Raw genomic sequence first — 24,540 nt, 5'->3', positions numbered from 1 at the left:
TACACTTCAACCACTGCATAAAGGTCAATTTTTATAAACCTTTTTTAAAGTTCATTTGAAGGGGTGGGATATGTCAATTTAGTAAATTATGGACCCAATTGTCCCATTTCTTGTGATTACGAATTGCACTATGTCATCTATGGATGAATTGTATACTGTATTTGCCTGTATTTTCCCCTTAATAAATGCATGAGGCACCAGGGGCATCTAGTCCCTTGTAGATGGGCACCATGAAACGGGACATGTAGTCCCTTCTCCCTTTCCATGGCGGCCATTCGAACATTGAATGTGAAATCATGTTATGCAATCAGGGCACTGAGAGTGGAATCTCATGTCTGAATGGGGAGTACATGGTGAGCTCTCTCTGGCGGAAGGACGTTGCATGTTCCATACATGTGCTCCATCTTACATTTATGCCCTTTAACTCAAGGTGCACTAGCAAAGCAGACTGATGAGCACAGGGATCTGCAACCTTTCGCTCTCCAGATGTTTTGAGCCTCCAACCCCCTTTGGCCGAAGCGAGTATGGAAAAAACTAATGACTGATGAAAAAGACAGAAAGCTGCTGACCCATGCCATGGGGCAATATCACAAGAGGAACCTTTGAGTCTGTGCTTCCTCCTTCTAGCCAAGGAAGTGGGCACAGAGTCACGGGCTGGGTGATTTTGATGTGCAAAAACATGACAATACATTTAGGGACACAACAACACAAGCTGAGAAGTGCAACTGGTTTCACGCCAGATGGGGGATTCCCCTCACGTGAACCCTGCTCAAAGGAAAGCAAGAAGCAGCCACGTGCTTCCAGATAACATTTAACATGACTTGTGTAATCAGGGTGCGGTCGCCTACTTCCCTATCCTTCTTTTACAGCAGACCTCATGAGCAGAAGAGGGAAGCTGTCAACTCTGTAAGAAGTACTGGTGCCCATCTGTCTCTCTCACCATCTCACTAAGGAGCCCCTCCCTCTTTTCATACAGAATCAAATGCGTGGGCACTATACAAAACCACTTTCCATTACATTCCGTTACTTAAGCAATAAGCCCTGAGCTGGGGTACCATTGTCGCTTCAGGTTATGCCCAGGGCCACGAGGGCCTTGATTGACACTGGCCCCGGACATTACCAGAAGCGGGAATGGCCCCCCAGCGAGGGGCTTATTGCTATTAGTACTCCGGCCCATTAGACTGGGTTAATAATAGCTTCTTTGTTCACTTGTCGGACGCTCCGGCGTTGAGCAACTGAAAACAAAATGGCCACCATGGAATGGGATACGTAGTCGGTTCGTGCTTTCGCTGGCGTCCAGGGATTATGTCACCTGCACCTCATTGGTTAAAGAGCAGCCCCTATCACTTCATCTCCAAGGAAATCCAGACCAGGGGAGGAGGGCTGTTTCGTGCCTGCCACAAAAGAGCTTTGGTGTTTTTCTAGTCCTGACTCGAGTATGCAAGGGAAGGAGAAACAAAGTTACAATGTTTTTCGGAATAGGAAGCTCAGGATAGATCAAAGAGAGCGGGAGAGGGAGGGATCTGGCCGGGTTATGTGGGGGGAGAAGGATGTTTTAACAATGGAAGGGGCAGCACTGATGTGGGGCGGGACACATTTCTGGCTCTGGGTGCCCCTTGGATGAAAAAATGTTTGTGAGTACGAGCTATTTTGCATGGTGGAATGTGCAGGATATTTTGGTTGGCTAGTCTGGTGTTTGTGTGAGTGAAGGGTTTCACTTGTGAAGTTCTGAGGTGGATAGCTTAGTATGTGATGCAGAGACCCCTGTAATCATTTCTTTGAGGTATGGGAAGCTATTGGAGCTGAGAGCGAGCTGGGGAGATGTGTGAATGTTTGGAAACGTGCAAGATGCGTCTCGCTGCTGCATTTTCTATGGAGTGTTGTTGGGGAGTCCATGAGGATAGCGTTTCCATAGTGCACCTTAGAGAGAACCAGAGCTTGGACTGAGGTACGGAAGTCATCAAGGGGAAGGATGTGATTTATCTTGCGTAGGAGTTGCAGCTGTAGGGTGCATGCATTGCTGATGGCAGCTATGGGGGTTTGCAAAGGATAGCCGGGTTCGATGGTGAAACCTAGGCACTTGACTGCTGTGGGGAGGGAGATGTGGGGATTCTCCATGGTAAGATTTTTCATTTGTGGGCGTGGTCGGGTGTGTGTCTGGAGGAAGATGAGGTGTTCACTTTTGGATGGGTCGACTTTTAGGAAGTGGGTGCACATCCAGGTGGTGAGACAGCTGTGTAGCATGTTCAGAGGGGAAGGAGATTTTGAAGTGCATTTTCATGTCTGCAAATGTAGGAAGATGTTTGTGGTAGCGCATACTTCACTGGGGTGGGATTACATAGATAGAGGGGGCCTGGAGAGGAAGTGGTTCATAGTCATTATAACGAGAAAAAAAGTCGAAAGTCATAATATCGAAAACAAAAATCGAAAAAAAAGTCACATTTCTTTTTTTTATATCTTTTGTATTCGAAATGGGGGGGTTCCCCCAGCCCCCTTTTTTTTTTAACCTTTTTTTTTATCTACGAGAGCCAAAAAATAAATATAAATAAAAAAATAAATAATTCAACTTTTTTTTGTTGTTGACTTTTTTTGTTGATATTTTTGTCATTTGATATTTATTTTCTCGATATTTTGACTGCACACCAGAGGAAGTGTGTCCTGTCAGTGAGAAGGAGGTGAATCAGTCGAGAACAGTGGCTGAGAGCTTCATCCTTTGGGCTACGACGTTTAGGAGGGATGGTGTGGTCAATAGTGTTGAAAGCTGAGGATAGGTTGAGGAAGCTTAGAAGAGCTGTGTGGCATTTGTCAGAGAAGCTGCGGAGGTTCTTCAGGATGCTAAAGGTTGTAGCCACAGTGCTCTGGCCAGGCTGAAACGTGTTTGGGATGAGTTGAGGAGGTTGTTTGTGGTGATGGGCTATTGGAGTTGGCTTGTTCCATGATTCTGGCAAGGTATGATAAGATTGTGATAGGGCGATAGTGTTCAGTGTGCGGGTTTTGCTTTGATTGTGAGGGTGATGAGGGTGTCTTGGTCAATGGGATTGGATGTGTCCCATCTGTTGAGGTTTGGGAGTGGGTCTGTGGAGGGGGGCTTGTCTGATGCAGAGTTTCTTGACGCAGAAGCAGTCCATGAGGGCGAAGGGGCATACTAGGGGTGGTTAGGTTGTTTTGAGAGTGACTTGATGATTTTGAACAGTTTGTGTGCGATTGAGGAGAGATTGATCTATCGTCGGCAGTACACTTCACTGCTAGAGAAATGTGTAAAACAGAGGAAAATGCCTTACAAGGCACAGTAAACCATAAGATGCAGAGAGATGAGTGAGCCAGAAGCCATGGGATTTCTTTCAGTCATAGGAACACCAAGTTATTGAAAGATTCTTTGAGGATCACTAAATTGAGCCAGAAGAATGACATGCCCTTTTGAGCTATTGGTTGAGGTTCTAAGCTGAGTAAAATCTTCCTCTCAGGATACTTCTACAGGTGTTTTATAAGAAATAACCTCACATTTGGGATCACCCCATCATGCCAGAGTCCCCCTGATTTTAATTTACCGACAATCGGTAGATGAAGGACTACGTCGCCCTGCCAGCGTTTGAAAATGCATCCTGCAGGCTGAGCACAGATGCCTGGCGAGAGCACTTACCTTTCTGAACTCTCTTGCTGGCTTATATAGGGCAACTCTCTTGCTGGCTTATATATGGCTCTGGATCCACTTCTCAAGCTGTCCCCGGGAGAACTTATAAATATGGCTGTAGATGTGACTTGTTAAGTTTGCTCTGGAGTTGATTTCTAAAGCTAGTCGTAGAGTTAATCTGCAAAGATATCTGCAATATTTTGCAAAAATGTTGATGATATTTTAACGCATTACTGAGACCCGGATCCGTCAATTTGCTACTACTACCCAAGCAGCTCTTACTTAATCTAGCTCCTCTTTCTCGCTTTCTCCTCGTCTCTCTCGCCCTGGTCAAAGGACTGGTCTTCTTTTTCATCCTCGTTGGATAATCGCTCCTTTTTCCCTTTTCTCTTCCTTCCTTTGAAATCCACGTTCCCTCCTTTTCTGCTCCCTGCCTCGTCCCACACGACGTTTCTTTGATGACTTTGATTCTTTACTATCTCTTCTCTTGATACTCCTTATATTGTGCTTCGTGATTTTAACATTCACGTTTCTTCATCTGATCCAATCTCCTGTCCTTTGGTTTTTTCATCTCTTGCCTATAATCTTAATCTACTCCCATCCTCTGCCACCCACAGCAAGGGCAGGGTTCTAGACTTGAACTTTATTTCTCCTGATTATTTTTTATTAGCAATTCCATTCAAACCCTTGCTATTCCCTCAGCAGATCACTTTGTTATCCTTCTAATTTTCCTTTCCCTCTTCCTCTTCTGTCATTACACCCCCATCTGGTAACTTTTTTCGTTGGGACACCCGGAATCTCAATCACTCGCCTCTCATTGACTCACTTTCTCCACTCTTACCTAGCCTCCCTGATTTCTCTCTTTCTAGTATTGATTTGATTCTGCTGCAAGTGGCTTTCACCATGCCATTTCCACATCCCTTGACACCCTTTGTCGTCTGTCTCAGTTTAAACCTAAAGGGCACCCTCCTCGCCCCGGGCTCACAGATTCCCTCAGCTATTAAGGATTCCACTTCGTAGGGCCGAATACCATTGGCTCAAATCTAGAACTATTGCAAATGTATCTTTTTTTCCGACCTTCTGCCTTCATTTTCCCATTATCTTAAACAAGAAAAACCTCATTATTACCAGTCATTGATTCAGTTCTTCACCTAGAATCCTGCACCCTACACTAAATAAACCTCTTGTCCGTCCCCTTTCTGATCCTTCCTCCCAATACCCTCTATCTTCCTACTTTCTTTCATTCTAAGATCGAAAAAACAGATCCTCCTTACCTGCCATCAGCCTCTGGCTCCCTTTTGCCTTCGTCTGGTCCTTCCATTGTCATTTATCCCGACCACTCTTCCTTTTCCATCACATCAATAGCGGAGAATGATGAGCTAAGGCAATTTCTCGCTCCCATCCTACTGCTGCACCCTCCGACCCTCTCCATGCGCCTGTCATTAAATCTATTCTTCCTAAATTCATTCAACTTTTGACTTTTCTCTTTAACCTTTCTTTAATTTCAGGTACTTACCCTTCTTCTTTCTGAATTGCCACCATCGTCCCTCTTCTTGAAAAGCCCTCTCTTAAACCTGCTGATGCCTGTAATTGCCGTCCTTACTTTCCCTTGCTTTCAAAACTTCTTGAGAGTCTTGTGTACTCTCAACTCAGTATCTATCTCACCACTTATAATCTTCTTCCTCCCTTTAAACCTGCTTTTCGCTCTGATTATTCAACAGAAACTGCTCTTTTTTCTGTTTCTAGCTCTAGTCTCCATGCACGTCACCAAATAATTCTTCTATTCTTGTTTTACTTGATCTTAGTGCTGCTTTTGACATGGTGGGTCACTCCATCCTTCTTTCCATTCTTACCTCGCTTGGTTTTCCTAACTCTTCTCTCTGTTGGTTTCATTCTTATCTTTCTAACCACTCTTTCTCTGTTTCCTCGAAAGGCCCTTTTTTCTGTCTTTGCCAGGATGTTCCACAGGCTTCTGGGCTTGGTCCTCTCCTCTTGACCCTTTACATGTCTACTTCCAGATTCTTGATTTTGGTTTTCAACTTCATTTGTATGCTGACGACACTCAGACTTTCCTCTCTTTTCCTTCTTTTAGTGACTATGACCGTCACTGGCTTTCTTCCTGTCTCTCTGCAGTCCAATCCTGGATGGCTTCGAGGTTCCTCTGCCTCAATCTCACAAAGACAGAAATTGTATTCTTCCCAGCAACACCATTTATTCATCCTCCCTTATCTATCTTTTTCCTTTCCATCTCTCGGTTCTCATCATGCTGACAATCTTCGATTTATTTTTGATTCTTCCCTTTGTTTATTCCTGCTGGTTTCATTTATTTAACATCAGGAAAATCAGGCCTCTTCGAACCTTATCCTCCACAAAAACTGTTCTTCTATCCTTAATCTTATCACGGCTTAATTATTACACTTCCTTCTAAATTGGCTTACCCAACTATGCTCTCTTTCCACTGTGTTCCATTCTTTATTCCTCAGTTTGCATTCTGTTTTGTCTTCCCTGGTCAGCCAGTATTTCCTCTTATCTGGATCTGCTTCAATGGCTTCTAATCAAAGAGTGTCTTGAGTTTCAATTCTCGTGCCTGGTTTTCAAACCCCCTCATGCCTTTGCTCCCCCAGAGTTATGTTCTCTGATCTCCTTGTACTCTCCATCTAGAGATTTACGCTTTGTTTGTCAGTTGTGCCTCTCTGTTCTCCAACCTCCATGTGCTTCCTCCCACTTCTGTCCTTTCCAACTTCTCGCCCCTTTTCTTCGGAATTCCTTGCCTCTTCCTATTGTCTCTTGTGCTACTCTTTCTGAATTAAAAAAATGCCAGAAGCTCCAGCTCTTACTTTCTGTCTCTTACACTTTTCCAGGAACCATCTTTGTTGTATTGGCTCTTTTTTTGTTTCTTGTACTCATGTGTTTGTTCCTTGTCAAGCGCTTTGGATAAAAGCGCTATATAAGCTTTTGTAAATAAGAAGAAATAAAATAAATGTTTTTCATAAAGCTGCCAATTTGTAGGCTGGTGTGCTGTATTGTATATGGTGCTGATTTTGGAGGCTGGTCCTAACGCTTTTCCGAAATCGGGTTCTTGAGATGTTTTCTAGATTGGTGTTAAAACCTGCTTTGGTTTTACAGCCATTAACAAAGCTGGTTACCATGCTGCTCTATAAAGGTTGTTCTAGAACTGAGCAGGTTTCTAAAGTTGGTTCTAGATCTAGTTCTTATACTTCTTCTAAAGTAACCACCTAAAATCAAAGGTGGCCCTGCACTTTAAATTTAGTGCAAAGGATGCTTGAGTAAGACGGGGCTAGTACATTTAATAAAACTGGTTTACAGACCAATTTTCATCTTAAAAAGGTTTATGAAGACGGTGCTACGGCTGTCTTCTAAAATTGCTTTGTAAACTGGAGACAGTGTTTATGAAGACGGTACTGGAGCTGTCTTCTGAAGCTTCTTTCTAAACAGTCTTTCTAATTTGGGCATAACAGTGTTTATGAAGATGGTTCTAGAGCTTTATCCTAAAGCTGCTTTCAAAACCGGCTTTCTAAAGATGGTTGCAGTACCTTGCATCTCTTCCCTTCCCAGTGTGAGTTAACCTTGTTGCTGTGATGTCATGAGTGAGTGATGGAAAGAATGCATATCATGGAAGGTTCCTTTCAATAGGTTCCAGGAGCTAGGGTAGGAGATGGCAACCTGAGTGGTGGGGTCCGGTGGTTCTTCTCCTTCTCCTGTACTTGTTACTTGTGTACCTAAGACATAATAAAGGAACCTACTTCTATCCTCTTGAGCCTGCAAACTTTGTATTACTACAATGGTCTTAAAAGGGTTTGACATTTCTAGAGTGGTCTTAATTAACTGTGTTTATAAAAATGTTTCTAGAGCTGTCTTCTAAAGCTGCTTTCTAAATATGCTTTTTAAAATTGGTCTCAACAGTGGTGTTGAAGACGGTTCCAGAGCTCTCTTCTAAAGCTGCTTTCGAAAACGTTTTTCTAACTAGGTCTTAACAATATTTATGAAGACTGTTCTAGAGCTCTCTTCTAAAGCTGCTTTCGAAACGTTTTTCTAACTAGGTCTTAACAGTGTTTTTGAAGACGGTTCTAGAGCAGTCTTCTAAAGCTGCTTTCAAAACAGGCTTTCTCAAGATGTTCTTAAGTTTTTATGATGACATTTCTAGAGTGGTCTTCTAAAGCGGATTTCCAAACAGGTATTCTTAAGATGGTATTAATGGTGTTTGTAAAGACGGTTCTGCAACTGTCTTTAACGCTGCTTTCAAGAACTATAATCTAGACCTGCTTCACAGAGTTGGCTGTGGAGCTGTTTCAGGAATCTCGTTAGAGACCAGTTTTTTTAATGCGGCTGTTTATCTGCTTTTTATGGTTACATTTGTCTAGATGTGGTTCTAGAGGGTAACACATTTGCTGCTAGTGCGGTTTTTCTAAAGTGCATACTAAATCTGCTCCTTAGGTTCCTTTCTAAAGAATTTTTATTGGAGCCGGTTTTGAAGTTAGGCTCTATACTTGTTTGGTCAAGTTAATTTCTAAAGCTGACCAACAAGAGTTCTGAAGCTGATAGTAAACATGCTTTCTAGACCACTACAAATAACAAACTTTTAATAGGAAACGATACGTATGCTTTAAGAGATGCTTTGGGAAATGGAAGCCGTTTTGTGACTTTATTTGGGTAAAAAAGACATGCCCATATATACCAACACAAGCCATTCCACTAGGGAGATGCTAGGCCAGTCCTGGTTTTAACTTTGTATTCTGGGAACTGTAGTCCTGGAGTTGCAATGGGATCATACCAGGCGTGTGTGTTCCAGAATGCAAAGTTGAAAATTAGAACTGGACAGACATCTTTCGAATAGGATGGATAACGTTAGCCTATATGTATGCCCAACAAGCATCATCTACAAGTGCCGCTAGCAGCTCGGCACTAGGCCTGTCGATAAACCGAGCATTGTGTTAGAAACAGCTCACTGGTTATAATCATAACATCATAGGACTGAGTGATGAAGATGAACTGCCTTCTACCATTGGTTCGGTTCAGTTCATGAGTGTAGCCCTCTGGTCACCCACTTGCAGAGGTGCTCTATGGACCATGGGGGAGAGGATATACTTTGCGGCGGTCGCCTGCTTCTGGATAAGTCTGCAGGCTGGAATCAGAGAAGCTTGACTTGGCATGGCACATACTCTGCCCCCAGTCCCTGCAGGGCATTCAGAGGCACGAGCCTGTCGAGGAAACCCGTTTGCTAATGATCCGGTTCACCTTTGCAGTGGCGGAGCCTCCTGTGTGGGCTCCAGGGTGGTGAGCAGCACTGCATGCACCGGAAACCCCTCTCCTGTAAACCAACAGTCACAGCATGCAGCGCCTGTCAGCACTCCACACTCAGACACTGGGAACTGGAGCTCTGCGCGGCTCGAGGTTTCCCCCATGGCTCCCGCTGACCCCAGGGCCGTTCTTTCCCCTGAACAGTCTTGCGCTCTGCTCCTTCTGAATCCCATAGTGGGCTTACCCGTACCCACCTACGAGTCATCTGGTAACAGCCTTAATAGGTCACTCAGAATGCTCCATCCCACAGCAGAATCACATTTTTTCTATTCTGTACCCAATGCATTCTGGGAGGTGTCGTTTTTATGTCCACTCTTTGAACCAATAGGAGCAAAGTACCAGGTTGCATTCTTTTTTGTAAATCAGAAGCCCAGCACTGGAACACAGTGCGCCTGGGTCCTGGATCCAGGCAGTCAGTCACACCTCTCCCCAGTCCCCACCAGCAGCCACTTACCGTCACGGGCAGATGGCGGTCGGATGTGCTCAGCGAATCGTTGACGCTGCAGTGGATGACTTTGTCCACGACGATGAAGTTCATTTCGCAGGAAGTGAGGCCGATCTTGACCCGGTATTCCTCCAGCCGCAGGCCCAGGTTATCAGGCTCTTTCTAAGGGCAGTGATGAGACAGGACATTTTAGCAGTTATTCAGACAATAGGTCAATAGGTGACACCTGATAAGAAACACTTTGCAGGATAAAATACTGCGGCTCTGTCAGCCAATCACTTTCTGGCAATGCCTACAATAACTACCAGTATCTTCTTGCAAACGAGCGATATTGGTTGCTGCCTTGTTTGTTTGTTTGTTTGTTTATTTATTTGGTAATGCGCACCAAACCCTGAGGTAGCTGGGCGCAGCAGTTACAAGGATACTTAAAGCTTAGTTACAAGATACAGATAGTTACAAGGATACATGAAACTTAGATACAGAATGGCCTTGTTATGCCATGGGTGGTGTCATTCATGATATGCCAGCGGTGCACCTTGCAGAACCAACATAGGTCAACAGTTGAGTATGAGTATGGCCAGCACCTTCCGTGAAGGCCTAATATGCTGCTACGTGAAGCCCAGCTTTCTTAGTTGGTGCCATAAGAGGAAATGTGTAGCCTTTTACATGTGGGAAGATCCATCTTATGCCAGTTGTAGCCTCACATGCCAGATATTGTTAGAAATATAGAAAGCACATTGCCACATACCCAGTGCAGCCTGGCATGTCCTAATAATGCCATTTAACATCTCAAATGCCTAGTATAGTCCCCTAATTCACATGTGCTGGGGCTGCCATCATATGGCCATCATATGCCAAGTGCTGCCTTGGTAATGCAAGTTAACACCTCAGAATGACTGGTATACTCACCATATGATAGGTAGGGCATGGCACATATATATAATTTTTCTTTTATAACACGCTCAATACCTTAATACCAGAGACGGTTTCTAAGCGCCAGCTGTCTTGCTTCCAAGACAAACGTGTTGCCCTTGAGCTATCCTCCTGACTAATCCAAGTATAGACTCTAATGTATTAGTACTGTCATTTTCCACTGGCAATGCATTGTCTGGCATAGTGATCGTATGCGAGCAGGTGCTTCCATGATAGCCAATTGCAGCTCAAAAATGCCATTTAATGGCAGTTAATGCCTCATATGCCTAGTAAAGTCACCATTTGTAATGTAGAGCTTAACATATCTAGGTGTAACACCTCAGCACTGCCTGCAAAGTACCCCCCCAGCGCCCATACTGCCCACCGTACTACTGTTCACAGGTAATGAGTGAGGGTCTCTAAGATACTTTTAATATTTTTCTGGAGCAGTGAGCGAGGATCCATAAGGATCCATAAGACTTCCAGGGCTACACAGATGACACACAACTCATGTTCAAACTTTCTGCTGACCCTCTTGCATCTTCCACCACCCCTGACTGCCTATCTGCCATCCAGTCCTGGTGCCTCAGCGCCAGCAAGATCATTCCCATTGGGACCCCTGCTTCCTCTTTTTCCCCCTCACACTGGCCATCCTTTATGGGATCGCCGCGTGCTCCTTCTTCTGAAGCCAGAAACCTTGGAGTCACCTTCGACTCCTCTCTCTACATCCTCCCTCACACCCAGGACATTGCTAAGAAGTCCCACTTTCGGTACAATGTCGTTTTATCGACAGTCATTTTTTCGGCGGGTGTTTTGTTACAAAAAAACTCTAAATTTGGGGGGGGCTGAAAGGGTGATAAGGCGTTTGAGGGGGACTGGAACAATTCAAAATAGATGGTGGAGGTGGGGCTTGGGGGGGGGGGAACCCCACAAAAATAATTGTACAAAAATTGGATTACTTTTTTCACCAATATACATTTGTAAAAGCACCCGTCGTAAAAATCACTGTCGATGATATGACATAGAACCCCACTTTCAACTCTTTCTTCTCAAAGGTATTCTTCCTTTTCTCACTTTCCCCCAGAAGCTCGATGTTACCCGAGCCCTGGTTCTCTCTAGGCTTGACTACTGCAATAGCATTCTCCAGAATCTACCTTCTTCCACTTTACGACCCCTCCAGCTAATCCAGAACAGGGCAGCAAGACTTATCCTTGGCCCAGGGACAGCATCTCTCCTGCCCTAAAAACTCTCCACTGGCTCCCGATTGCGGCACAGATTAAATTTGTATCCCTCTGCCTCATTCACAAGTCTGTCTGGGGCCTGGGACCACGCTATCTGCAACTCTCTCTCACTAAATACTCTCCCTCTAGACCCCTGCTGTACTTTGGCACCAACTCTCTATGTGTAAAGCGTTTTGCTAAACAGAGAGCCGAAGGCCGATCATTTTCTTCAGCGGGCTCACTCTTATGGAACAGCCTCCCCCTCCCTCTTCGTCTTGAGCAGGACCTCCTCAAATTCCAGAAACTCCTCAAGACCTCCGCTTCGCCTCCTCCTTCCCTTCATCCCTTCTCTGCTAATCTCACAGTTGCTGTGATTGGTGGCCAGGACCCTTTTGTATCCCTCAGGGACCTGACCTCCTATACGCAATCGCCCCAGCCTCTGCCTACCTCCGGCCCCATTTCTGTAGGCTTAAAGTCTTTACCCAAGAGCACTCACCATACTACGCACTTCAGTTGCTGCTCACCCACGAGCACGGACGTTCGAGCACTTACCCCGAACCCCCATGTCGCCTCTTCTCCCTGCACTTGCAAGTTCTGAATACTCACAAGGCATAGTAGGCCCGTCTCTATCTTCCACTGTATTCGTTTTTTCTTTTTGAACCCCTTGCTCCCTCCCTGTTGCCCTGTGGGCGCTTTGAAACCGAATGGACTTACTCTATAAGCACCTAACAAATGCACAATACATAAATAAGACACATGCATGAAACAGTGAGTAAGGGTCCTAGTGATACATATGAGTGAATGATGGCGTGGGTTGGAGTCCCCTAGACACATACATGGACTGGAGTAGTAAGAGTGGACCCTTGACACTCTCCCATGTGTGACTGCAAGTGTGATCAGTGCGTTACAGTCCCCGAGTCACCTAGATGGAGGTTCAGGGCTGCAATGCAGTGCCCTTGGAAGTATGGACTATAGGTTTGAAGCCAATGCTCAGGCACCCTAAGACACTGACGTGTGTGACTGCCGCAGTTAGTGAAGCTCCATGATGTACTTACATTTATGACTCGATCCATGCATTAAATTGCCTGCTGCTGGCAGTCTGAAGGTGCAATTGATTGTCCCTTGAGGGCCTATGTTTGAAGCCATGACTTACGCCCCTGAGACACTTACATGTATCACGAGTGTGAGCGGCTCCCCTGCGTGGTGCTTGATCAACTTCTCCTTCTTGGCGGTGTAGATCTGAGGGTCAGGGTGGTACTCCATGCTGAATCTGCTGCTGTGGGCCACCCCTGCCGGGTACATGTACTCCTCGGCCTTTGGGTTGTTGTCCTGGTAGAGGATGCCGTTCATGAAGAAGTCCACCAGGGCCGGATTGTCTCCAGAGGTGCTGCTGGAGGCTGTTGGAGATGGGCAGGTAATTGTGGTAGGGCTTACCACCACACAGTTCTGCGAGAGGGAGGGTTCAAGTTAGACCAGCATTGACTGAGCAGACATCAACAACCAAGAACACACAGCTAGAGTACCAGGGCAATGAGATCTGAGATTCAAGAGCCTCCTGGGTCCAGCCACTGAGCAGTCATGAAGCACTCCCCCAGTACACACTGGCTAGAGTAGCACAGTAACGAGATCTGATATTCAAGAGTCTCCAGGGTCCAGCCACTGAGCAGACATCAACCACCCACCCAGTACATACTGGCTAGAACAGCAGGGCAACGGCCTAGAGTCTCTGGGGTCCAGCCACTGAGAAGACATCAACCACCCAGTACAGACTGGCTAGAGTAGCACGGTAACGAGATCTGAGATTCAAGAGTCTACTGGGTCCAGCCACTGAGCAGACATCAACCACCCAGTACACAATGGCTAGAGTAGCACGGTAACGAGATCTGAGATTCAAGAGTCTACTGGGTCCAGCCACTGAGCAGATATCAAGCACCCACCCAGTACACACTGGCTAGAGCAGCAGGGCAACGGCATAGAGTCTCTGGGGTCCAGCCACTGGGCAGATATCAACCACCAGGTACACACGAGCTACAGTACCAGGGCAATGAGATCTGATATTCAAGAGTCTCCTGGGTCCAGCCACTGAGCAGATATTATCAAGCACCAGGTACACACTAGCTAGAGTAGTTTACGGCAAGGCAGATTCAAGAGTTTCTAACCCCCGAGTTCAAACCTTTGGTAAACGTCTGTAAACATTATTTTATCAAAGTATTTGGTAGCATAAACAGAATTCTGCCAGCCCCCCCTACACCCCCCACCAACCTTGCTCACATTGTTGCACGGTACTTTCACACCAACCTCACATGGTCACTAGGCAATTGTTGCCCTATCAGCAACAATGCTACACTGTAACTGCCCCAGGCCTTTTGATTCTTTTCCTACTCCTTCTGTTGGGAGTGTTTTTAGTTCTGGTTAGAGAGCTTTAGCTCTCTGCCAGATCTCCCGGAGAAGCAAATAGATAGACAATGTGTCAATTCGCCGGTACTTGGGGCCTGTCACCGAACGCTGCATCTTGCTCACCCTCCTTCGCCATTCCCCATTATTCTATGAATTCACTATTCTTTTTTTGGTTAATAAAAGGTTTCTGCTTGCCCAACCTCCAAGTGTCTCAACATAGCCCGTCCCCATTTAATGCTGCTTTGTTGCTCTTCCATTCGCTTTAGTTCTCGCCACAAATGTAACTGCCTCTATCACATCCCTACCCCGATCATATTACAAGTGTAAAAACTCTTGAGCCTCTCCTGATAGGGCAGGTAGTTTAAACTTTACACACTTTGGGCATCCCTTCACTGGATTGCCTCCAATCTCTCATGGTTTTGGTGCAAAGAGAGCAGAGCTGCCCCAGGCTTGATAGGTCCAGATACTTGGAAGAATAAGCATTAGCAATGCCAACAGTTTGGGCTTTTGTGTATGCTTGGCAAAGGCACTTGCCAGGCACTGCCCTAGTGGTATTAACTGGCCATTGATGGTCGCAGGTTCAAAATGGTGCGAGTACCTGGGCATCTAATAGCAGTGCCTGGCAAATGCTAATACTTGTACGCATGCCAAAACTGTTGGCTTTGTCAATGCTTGTTTTTAACAGGACTTCAGTGAAGGACACACGTAGTACTTATAAATTCGAAAGTCCAAAGGCAGACCTGGTTAAGACATTTTCATAGCACCGGTCGCTGGTTTTACAGCTCCAATTAAACCATTAAGTCTCACAGGACTGCTTTGAAAAAACAATGGCATGCAATTCGAATGCAAAGTTTGATGGTAAGGCTTGAATAAAGCAAGCTCAAAGAGTTTGCATGAGGAAGTGTTTTGGGTGGGGAGGGGCAGGAACTGAGTGGGAATGGCCAAGACCAGTCAGTAAATGGGTGGTCAAATAAACAAACAACACCTACAAGCTGTGTACGCCTCCTCATATGTCATTTCTTGCAATCTATTCGCTAATGCAATGGTTTCGGCTTATTGATGGCGAAAGTGCCAACCAATGGCCCAAACTAATGAGGATGGACACTATCCAGGGAGAGCTTAAGAGGATCGATTAAGCCTGGCCATGACAGAGCAGGAGAGGCTTCCCCCTTTCCCTCTGAACTCTGTGAGCCAGCAGCCTCCATGCAAGCCTCAAGGGCCTGCACCCCACCTTGCAAGCCAAGCTCGGCTTTATGTACGTTCACTAGCGACATCCAAGAGTAATTGGCTTTTCGCGCCCAGGAACACATGTGTACAGGCGCGTTATAAATGACTTATCATATCAATCTCCATAGATGTAATTAGTTATATAATGCACATATGGACAATATAAGACAATGAAAAACGTGTTTCAAATAAATACACAGTTCTAGTGCTAACCTACTCTCATTCACGACTTCAAGAACCGCAACATGCTATTGTACACGGACTTTTCCCCACAAGATATAAGCAGATGTTGGTGTGCGCGCTTGCATAGGAACCCGCCTCCATGGTGCACCTGTGCAAGGTGCGATAGTAGCATCTGAGCATGTCTTCTCCTGTGCACAGTTCCCTAGAGACGTGCAACTAGTTATCAGGCACATCAATGCACAGCAATACTATCAAGTGGACCCTCCTATCGGCAGTGATCGAAGTGAGCGGGAACGGTCGGGAGCGGTGTTCCACTACTTTTATTTTTTTCTGTTTACCATTCCACTACTTTTTATGACCATAGTCACCCTTCTATACAGAGGAGGTGTCCATTCATGTCCCTGTGCAAGTGTAAAGTTGTAATAGGAGCCTTAGTTACTAGTCACTTAGACCATTATAATGCCCCAGCCAGCAACACCTGGTCACATGTTACATGTTGCACTATGCTTCCGCTTACCCTCTCCCCTGCCGAGACCACAGTTCCACTACTTTTTTCGGTACACTTCTACCACAACCTATCGGGGGTGGGGGGGGAAGATTGACAGGATGAACCAGTTTCTATTATGGGTCCTTAGTTTGGGGCACTATTGATGTGAGCGTACCTTTGGTAGGAGGGGCCTATTGGTGCGATGGGCTTGTCTATGGGAGAAACAGAGTAATAGGATGGACTGGGTCCTATTATGTCTCTGTAACTTTTGGGGGCTTTTGAAGTGAGATGCCTGTTGGTAGGTGGCTTCCATTTGTAGGGCACAGTCAGTTGGTAGGATAGCCTATTGGTGGGAAGGTCTGTTCATGGGATGACCTGTTGCTGGACTATGCCTTCTGTTAGGATGGACCTGGAGGTGAGATGGGCCTGTAGGCAGGTTAGATCTTTTGCCAGGCTACGCTTATTATTAGTATGGATCTGCTGGAACAATAGCTTTGTGAGGAATTCGACCATCCGCATGGGGGGTGTGCGCTCACCTGGGCATTTTGAAAATTGTAATTAAATGGAATGATGGTAGACCCACCTCATGAAAATATCTGAGGCTAATCCAAACACATTTTCTTATGCTCACACCACGACAAACGCATAGACTAGTGTACTGTGGGTGGACAGAACCTACTGGCACAGTCCGCCCTGTCATATTTAGTTCGAATGTGACAGCCAAGAATACACTATGTCATCTCCAGGAAGGGGGAGGACCAAGCTTCCCCCCGCCATGGCGGGCCTGTTTAACAAAGGCTGCATTGTTGGGCCCTGCAACTGGTGGCAGCGATTAACATACAAATTATATGGTACTTTAAACAGGCTGACATGGGTCCTGGCTGCTAAGGTTAACAAAGGAGACAAGAAACCCAACCACCTTTCAAGTGTAACTGTGTCAACCTGAAGCCAGCTCCCACCCTCAGTATCAATGACAGTGAGCTGTCATGTCTGGGACTGTGTGTTTACAGTTCACCACCCTGGTAGGGGGACCCCATTCATAAGGTACGAGAATGTGGTTGCAGGAGCCAGAAAGTCTGGTGTCGTTGCAGCTTCAAGGGCGACCTTAATCAGGAACCACAGAGAGATCCATTAACCAGAGATACTCTATGATCAACAACAGACAGGAAGACGGGTGGGACTTAGTATCACAAGTTTTCATCCCTTTAGCTTTCCGGTTGCAAAGTACTCTGGTTATGATCTCATACATACACAAGAATGTTGGTAGGGACCCCATGATTGATAAATTAAAGTAGGCTTAGCCTACACCAATCACTGTGGCCCACTTGGCTTTAAAAGAGGACCGAGCTCCTCTTTTGGCAGATCATCTGACGACTTCACCAGAAGTAACAAAGAAGAGCTCAACCTTGGACCCTGGCTGAAGGTACAGTCTGTCTTACATCTTCTGCTAGTGAAGGAAGGCCAGGATTTCCAAAGAGGGAAGCAAGATCCCTCCCCATAACATCTCCCAGGGAATAGAGGGAGATTCATAACTCAAAGGACCCTCCAGCTGCTCCAGAACCGGTACCCAGCCAGCACACAGTGTGGCCTGCGAGGCTCTTCAGCAAGCTTCCTAGGTAGGAGGTGCTAGAAGGTCTCTGAACCTACAACCACGGACAAGGCAGCTGCCTGCAACACACTCCACAGCTGTGAGCCATCCACCTACAAAGACAACAGAAGCCCTTTGAAGAAGCTGGGAGAAGTGCCTTGACAAGCATCTTTCGGCGTACGCCTTAAAGGAAATTTTTGAGCCAGTCGAGTTCCTTGAGCTGCAACCGACGGCAACACTGACCGTTGTCAAGCCACAGTCACTTAAATACATCTGAGATGTCTCGACCAGTGCTTCAGAACCACCAATCAGCACTGAGACAACGATTCCTGACTGCAGAGCCACCGTGTAGCTCCGCTAACCGAACCGTCTTGCCGCCTGATACCCACAGCTGACTCCTGTCTTGAACTCTGTCACAGATCCCAGCAATTTGCCCTGAAGCCGACTCGACCCTGTCGAGCACCAAGAACAGCTACAGCACAAGGTACATTGTGGTTCTGTCCCCCTGGTCCTTCCCGGAAGGCCCCGAGAGGCATATTAAGACCCATTGCCCCCTTTGTGCCGAAGCCAAGTAACCTTACACTGTTGCGATTATTAACCATACCAACTACCCTCCTATTAGTATCCAGAATGCATCCCTTTTCCTTCTTTGAAACGGTCTGTCCTCTGCATTCCTTTACAGGGTGGGTTGTATTTCGTAATATTGCTAGAACTGTCTGTTGTGATATAAAGAAAGTAGATATTTTTGATACAACCTATACTGGACCGTCCCTTTTATCATTGGGTATTTGTATTTTTGCTGTGTTGCAACTAACCAACGATCCACAACCTTTTGGGGAGAAGCCTCCCGTTCCATCCACATTACAAACATTGGACAAGGAGGTTTATAATTTGCGTGTTATTCTAATCTGTTCAGATCCCTTCTGGTGTACTAGAGGTGTGGTGCTGATTGATGGTTAAGAAACCAATATTCAGCCCTGGACCACTGGTACCCCGGAAGTTGATTCCTCACACGGTTTGCTGCTGGAGGGTTCGGGGGGACTTATTGATGTGTATGTGTGTTGGTAGATGGAATCTATTAGGGATGGCTCTTTTAGAAGTGGGTGCATATTGTTAGGATGTGCCTGTTGGTAAGATAGGTCAGTAGGTACAGTAGATCCTTTGGAAGTATGTGCCTGTTACTTGGCATGTTAGGACAACAGGCTTGCCAATAAAGGGGAGGTGGGTTGTTGATGGGAAGGTATGTTGACAGGAGCTGTCTGTTGGTAGGATAGACTTGTTGGTAAGTTTAGACTATTGTTAGAAGTGGTCTGTAAGCAGGAGGGACCTATTTGTAGGCTGGGCCTAAAAGCATGCTTGATCTGATGGTACTGTTATGTTAACTGAATGGGCTATTGGTAGGATTAACCTGTTGGCTGTTGGGCTTGCTGGCAGAAGGGACCTACCGGTAGAATGAGCCTGTTGGTGTGGTGGCCAGAGGGATAGTTGGGCAGACCAACATACAGCCTAAGGGATAGATAGAAAGATCAATAGACAGTAAGATATATAGATGGCTAGACTAACAGACAGAAAGAGTGCTAGATGGGTAGACCAACAAAGAGGCAGAGGGATAGATGGACAGACCAGGAATCTGACAAAGAGTGAAATGTATATATCAACATATACAATACCGGATGGACTTTAGGATACATAAATAGAGGTCTAGAGTTACACCTTAAAGAAAATGCTTGGCTCTTAGTCAACGCATATTGCTTCCCCTCATTTTTTCTCTTCCTTAACCTGCGAACCATCTGGAGACCTGCTGGAAACAGGTTTAAGCCCATCCGAGGATGGTATTGATAGGTTATTGTTACATCAGTTAGAGATTGTTTAGGTTGTGCACACATTATAATCAGGTCTGATTTGGATTAAATCGTCCCTTTCATCAACATGTACCTTATTTTCTCAGTTTCCTGTTTAGGTCATAGGAAGAGTTGCATACCTTGCTTCATGATTCCCAAAGCAGCCTTAGAGGTGAATGACTTCCCAGTCCTACCAGCCTTTAAAATCTCCAAATTACATACAATGCTAGCCACCTCTCGCTCCTAATACATAGGCACAAACCATGGCAGTTTTTGTGTGCCTCTCACAGATGTTGAGTGAGATGACTTACTGTGCGCTCCTTGCCAACGCTGTGGACCACCATGGACATGTTCTGGATGATGTCAAATCCTTCTCCCACCAACGTGATGAGCCGCCCGCCGCTGCAAACGAGACAATTGTATCACAATTGGAGTTTAGGATTGTGTGTCAATGCCAACCAGTACAGCAGAACTTAATATATATCTCTAACCAGTCTGAAAGTGCACATATATCTTACACGAATCTCCTATGAGGATCTTGCATGGATCTCAGATATGGATCTCATGTGGATCTCCCATCCATGTCACACAGATCTCACATCTGGATTTCACATCTAAATCTGAAATGGGTTTATTATCTGAATCTCACATGGATCTCGGATCAGGATCTCATGTAGATTGTTTTTCTGGATGTTATACGGATCTCCCACCTATACATCAAATGGATCTCACATCTGGGGCTTGTGTCTGAATCTCACATGAACCGCCCATCTGGACCCCACCTGGATCTCACATCTGGATCTCACATGCATTTCCCATCTGCATCTCCCATTGTTCTCACATGGATCACCCATCTATATGTCAAATTAAACTCACATCCGAGGTTCATGTCTGAATCCCACATGAATCTCACATCTAGATCTCAAATGCATCACCCACCTGGATCTCAGATCTGGATCTCTGGGAAGGATCTTATGTAGATTGCTCATCTGGATCGCTCAGATATATGTCAAATGCATCACACATCTGGGTTTCATGTATGAATCTCAGATGAATCTCCCATCTGGACTAGATCACACCTGGATTTCACATGCATCTCACATCTGGATCTCAGATCTGGTCCTCATATGGATCTCATATCTGGATCTCACATGAACCTCCCATCCATCTTTCTCATCGAGCTCACATCTGTATTTCAGATCTTAATCTCCTATGGAATGCACATCTGGATTTCATGTAGATCTCTCATCTGATTCTCATATTTGGATGTCAAGTGAAGATCCTATGTATATATCATATGGCTTTTACTTATGGGTTTCCCGCTTTGCATCTCACATGGGTGTTTCACATGAACCACACACCTGGATCCCATGGCTCTCACATTTGGATTTGCATGGTTGTGTTCTCTGTGAGGTTTGTTACAAGTGGGGGAGAGATACAAGCTCATCTGAGTATAGTATGGCTGCTTGTTTCCATCTGGTTGCATGAGAACTCTGTCAAACTGGCTTTCTTATTGGCTACAAATTTCACAGACACCTTTTACAATAACAGTATATTAAAGAAGTAGGCTTCATTGTCAGCCTCAGGACTGAAGTTCATAATGCTCCTTAAATAGACGCCATATAGATCTAGTATTTGTGATATATTTGTAATATGCAAACCAAGGGTACTTCTGGTCTGCATGCAGCAACACAGCAGCCAGCCTGTGTGTATCAGCTTATTTAGCACCGTGTTGTGGGAGATTGCATTCATCCATAGATCAAAATCCATAGGTCAGGACTATCTGAGGTGGAACAGCCAGTGGCTAGGAGCTTCTCGTGGCTCGCCCAGTGTTGGACCACAGCAATAGCAAGCCCAGGAAGGCATTGCCACTTCCCACCATGACAGAGCACTGGGTAAAGTTGGGTGTCACCCGCATACTGTGGCATGGAGAGCCATAGTCCCTAAACAGATCTTGCAGCAGCTCCATGTAGTGGTCTAAGACAAGCCAGGCAGGCTAGAACCTTCTAGCTCACTGAAGGGAGCACAAGGGCATATAACCTTCCCCACCATGACAATGTGAGACCGATCACTCTAGAAGCAGGAGAAACAGGTGAACACAGTACCCATAGGGTCTGCATGATGTGTAGCAGAACGTCCCGATCTATTGCATCAAAAAGGGTAAGGAGGAGCGCGTTGCCTGGCATCTACTATATTAACTATTTCATAGTGGCTCTCTTCTTCAATTTGCCATGGTTGATTGTTGCAGTACCCATTTACCCTGAGCCCCACCAGAGGTTTGGGCGTATGAATCTGTTTATTCATTTTTATTTAATAAAATATATAGTCCTTCTTTTCTTTCCATATTCCCTCCAAAGTGTATGGTTCCATAATTCCATGGAGACCATTTCTATACATTCCATGTTCTACAGAAATTGCCTCTCATATCCTAAAAGTAGACTTCCTATCTAATCATTCATGTCATCTCTTCTGCGTACACACCACAAGATGTGCCCTGCTTTTAGTCCTATCTAGTTACTTTATGATAAATGTCCAACACTCATTAAGGCAGAATTCTTGTTTCTTTGCAGGAAATTCCATGTCCTGTGGTTAATGTGACCCAGGGTACATTGTTACTGCAACAATCAATAGCAGAGAGATTCAGAAGACAGCACATATGTAATAGTCAAAGCCCACTGAGAGGATTGAACGGGCATCACAAATCTGCCTCCAGCTTACCCCCTCGTGGATTCTTGAGTGAGGACCCCCACATGAGTTTCCACAGGGGGATGTATGCCTCCGTGTGAATTCTAGTTGACCGGCTACAGATGGTTTCTATTCGATCAAGTTGCTCATATATGGGCTTTTGGACATATGAGAAGTGTTATGGGTGAAATCCCAGTGGATTGTAACTTTGACTGATGTCTAATGGTTCCAGTTGGCATGCATATTTGACTAGTAGATTTTACTCTGATTTATTTGCCTGGCCCTATGAGGCCTAATGGTAAAAACTCTATATGTGGAAACTGGATCTAGTAGAAGCCATTTGCAAATGGTCAAGTGGAATTTGTATTTGCCTGACAGTTGACCTTCAGCTGTTGGTGCTGCTAAAGGACAGCTAACGGTCACCAAGTCACGTGGTGTAATGAACCCATCAGAGACAGCATCGTTCTTGCCCCATACCTTATGTGACTGCTAGTTGGGCTGAAGCTGTAGATCTGGGGGTTCTTGCGGTAGTTGAAGACCAGGCTTGCATTGATGCAAGACTGCCGTTCCAGTTGTACGCAAACGCTGGTAGCATCCGGTGTGGGAAGTTCCATCGCTGGCATGGTGCAGGTGATGCTACTGTCCGTGCGTCTAGAGAAGAGGAAGTGCCATGTGGTTAGAAATAGTGGTCTGAAAAGAGTAAATAAAGACTGGCTTCTCCTGACAGGAGATGATTAAAACCTCTATGCTATTGTAAGATGCCACATGATGGTGACTAACTGATACTCCACTTGCTGTCCCAGGATGCCATACGTGGACTTGGTAGGACCTAAATTGCCCATTAGTCCTTGGATGATGGTGATCAATGCTATATATTATATCAGACAGCATTGAGACTAGACTAGACACAACTGGACATCTAGTATACAATGGTCAAGGAATGGAAAGAAGGGTTTAGAAGGTGTACCTACTACACTTGACAAATTCAATTTAAATGTCATGTGCTTAAGTAGCATTAATCGATATTCATTGCATGGTACAACCCGCCTAGTGACGGGTACAGTCCCTAACTGTGAATAACAAGAGGTCGGGAGGATAGCTCAGGGGCAACCTGTTTGTCTTGGAAGCAAGACAACGCAGAGCAATACCGGTTTCACTACATTGGGGGCAGCAATGCAGGGGGGCACATCGGGATCTAAATAGAACCCCAGGGGAGTTGTACAACCCCCTGCAACCTATCTCCCCACCAGAAGACTCACTTCCGCAGCTACTCCCCCCAGAGGTCCACTTACACCAGGCGTGTGCACTCTCTGCCCCCGTTCACCAGCACACGGAGCTCTGATCCCACGCTGAGGCTCTTCCCGGTGAATGTGACCCTGGTGCCTCCAGCCAGGGGTCCTTCGGTGGGCTGCAGGGAGTACAGCTCCGGCACCTGAAAAGAGAAGACACTAAATTGGTGTATAGACAACGATACCAACTGTAGGAATCCCTGCTTTCATGATACCAACTGTAGGAACCCCTGCTTTCATGATACCAACTGTGGGAACCCCTGCTTTCATGATACCAACTGTAGGAATCCCTGCCTTCATGATACCAACTGTAGGAACCCCTGCTTTCATGATACCAACTGTGGGAATCCCTGCTTTCATGATACCAACTGTGGGAACACCTGCTTTCATGAAACCAACTGTAGGAATCCCTGCTTTCATGATACCAACTGTAGGAACCCCTGCTTTCATGATACCAACTGTGGGAACCCCTGCTTTCATGATACCAACTGTAGGACTCCCTGCTTTCATGATAGCAACTGTAGGAATCCCTGCTTTCATGATACCAACTGGAATCCCTGCTTTCATGAACCCCTGCTTTCATGACACCAACGGTAGGAACCCCTGCTTTCATGATACCAACTGTAGGAACCCCTGCTTTCATGATGCCAACTGTAGGAACCCCTGCTTTCATGATACCAACTGTAGGAACCCCTGCTTTCATGATGCCAACTGTAGGAACCCCTGCTTTCATGTACCCCTGCTTTCATGACATCAATGGTAGGAACCCCTGCTTTCATGAACCCCTGCTTTCATGACATCAATGGTAGGAGCCCCTGCTTTCATGAACCCCTGCTTTCATGACATCAACGGTAGGAACCCCTGCTTTCATGAACCCCTGCTTTCATGACATCAATGGTAGGAACCTCTGCTTTCATGACATCAATGGTAGGAACCCCTGCTTTCATGTCATCAACTGTAGGAACCCCTGCTTTCATGAACCCCTGCTTTCATGACATCAATGGTAGGAACCTCTGCTTTCATGACATCAATGGTAGGAACCCCTGCTTTCATGAACCCCTGCTTTCATGACATCAATGGTAGGAACCCCTGCTTTCATGACATCAATGGTAGGAACCCCTGCTTTCATGAACCCCTGCTTTCATGACATCAATGGTAGGAACCTCTGCTTTCATGACATCAATGGTAGGAACCCCTGCTTTCATGAACCCCTGCTTTCATGACATCAATGGTAGGAACCTCTGCTTTCATGACATCAATGGTAGGAACCCCTGCTTTCATGAACCCCTGCTTTCATGACATCAATGGTAGGAACC

The 24,540-nt window shown here is 45.7% G+C and overlaps 1 protein-coding gene across 1 annotated transcript in view; it reads right to left on the bottom strand.

Moving 5' to 3' along the window:
* PLXND1 (plexin D1) overlaps positions 1-24,540 on the bottom strand; it is a 352,004-nt gene that overhangs the window by 95,711 nt on the left and 231,753 nt on the right. Inside the window, exons 15-19 of the mRNA XM_069643445.1 lie at positions 23,228-23,367; positions 22,413-22,586; positions 19,562-19,652; positions 12,698-12,973; positions 9,405-9,557 (exon numbers count right to left, since the gene is read on the bottom strand). Of these exons, the coding sequence (XP_069499546.1) occupies positions 9,405-9,557; positions 12,698-12,973; positions 19,562-19,652; positions 22,413-22,586; positions 23,228-23,367 (834 nt within the window). The remainder of the gene's footprint in view (positions 1-9,404; positions 9,558-12,697; positions 12,974-19,561; positions 19,653-22,412; positions 22,587-23,227; positions 23,368-24,540) is intronic.

Source organism: Ambystoma mexicanum, chromosome 2p, assembly GCF_040938575.1.
Source record: "Ambystoma mexicanum isolate Mex_15411 chromosome 2p, UKY_AmexF1_1, whole genome shotgun sequence".
Classification (NCBI taxonomy): domain Eukaryota; kingdom Metazoa; phylum Chordata; class Amphibia; order Caudata; family Ambystomatidae; genus Ambystoma; species Ambystoma mexicanum.
Note: the sequence above shows the minus strand (reverse complement) of the source record. Positions and strands in the feature narration are given on the sequence as shown.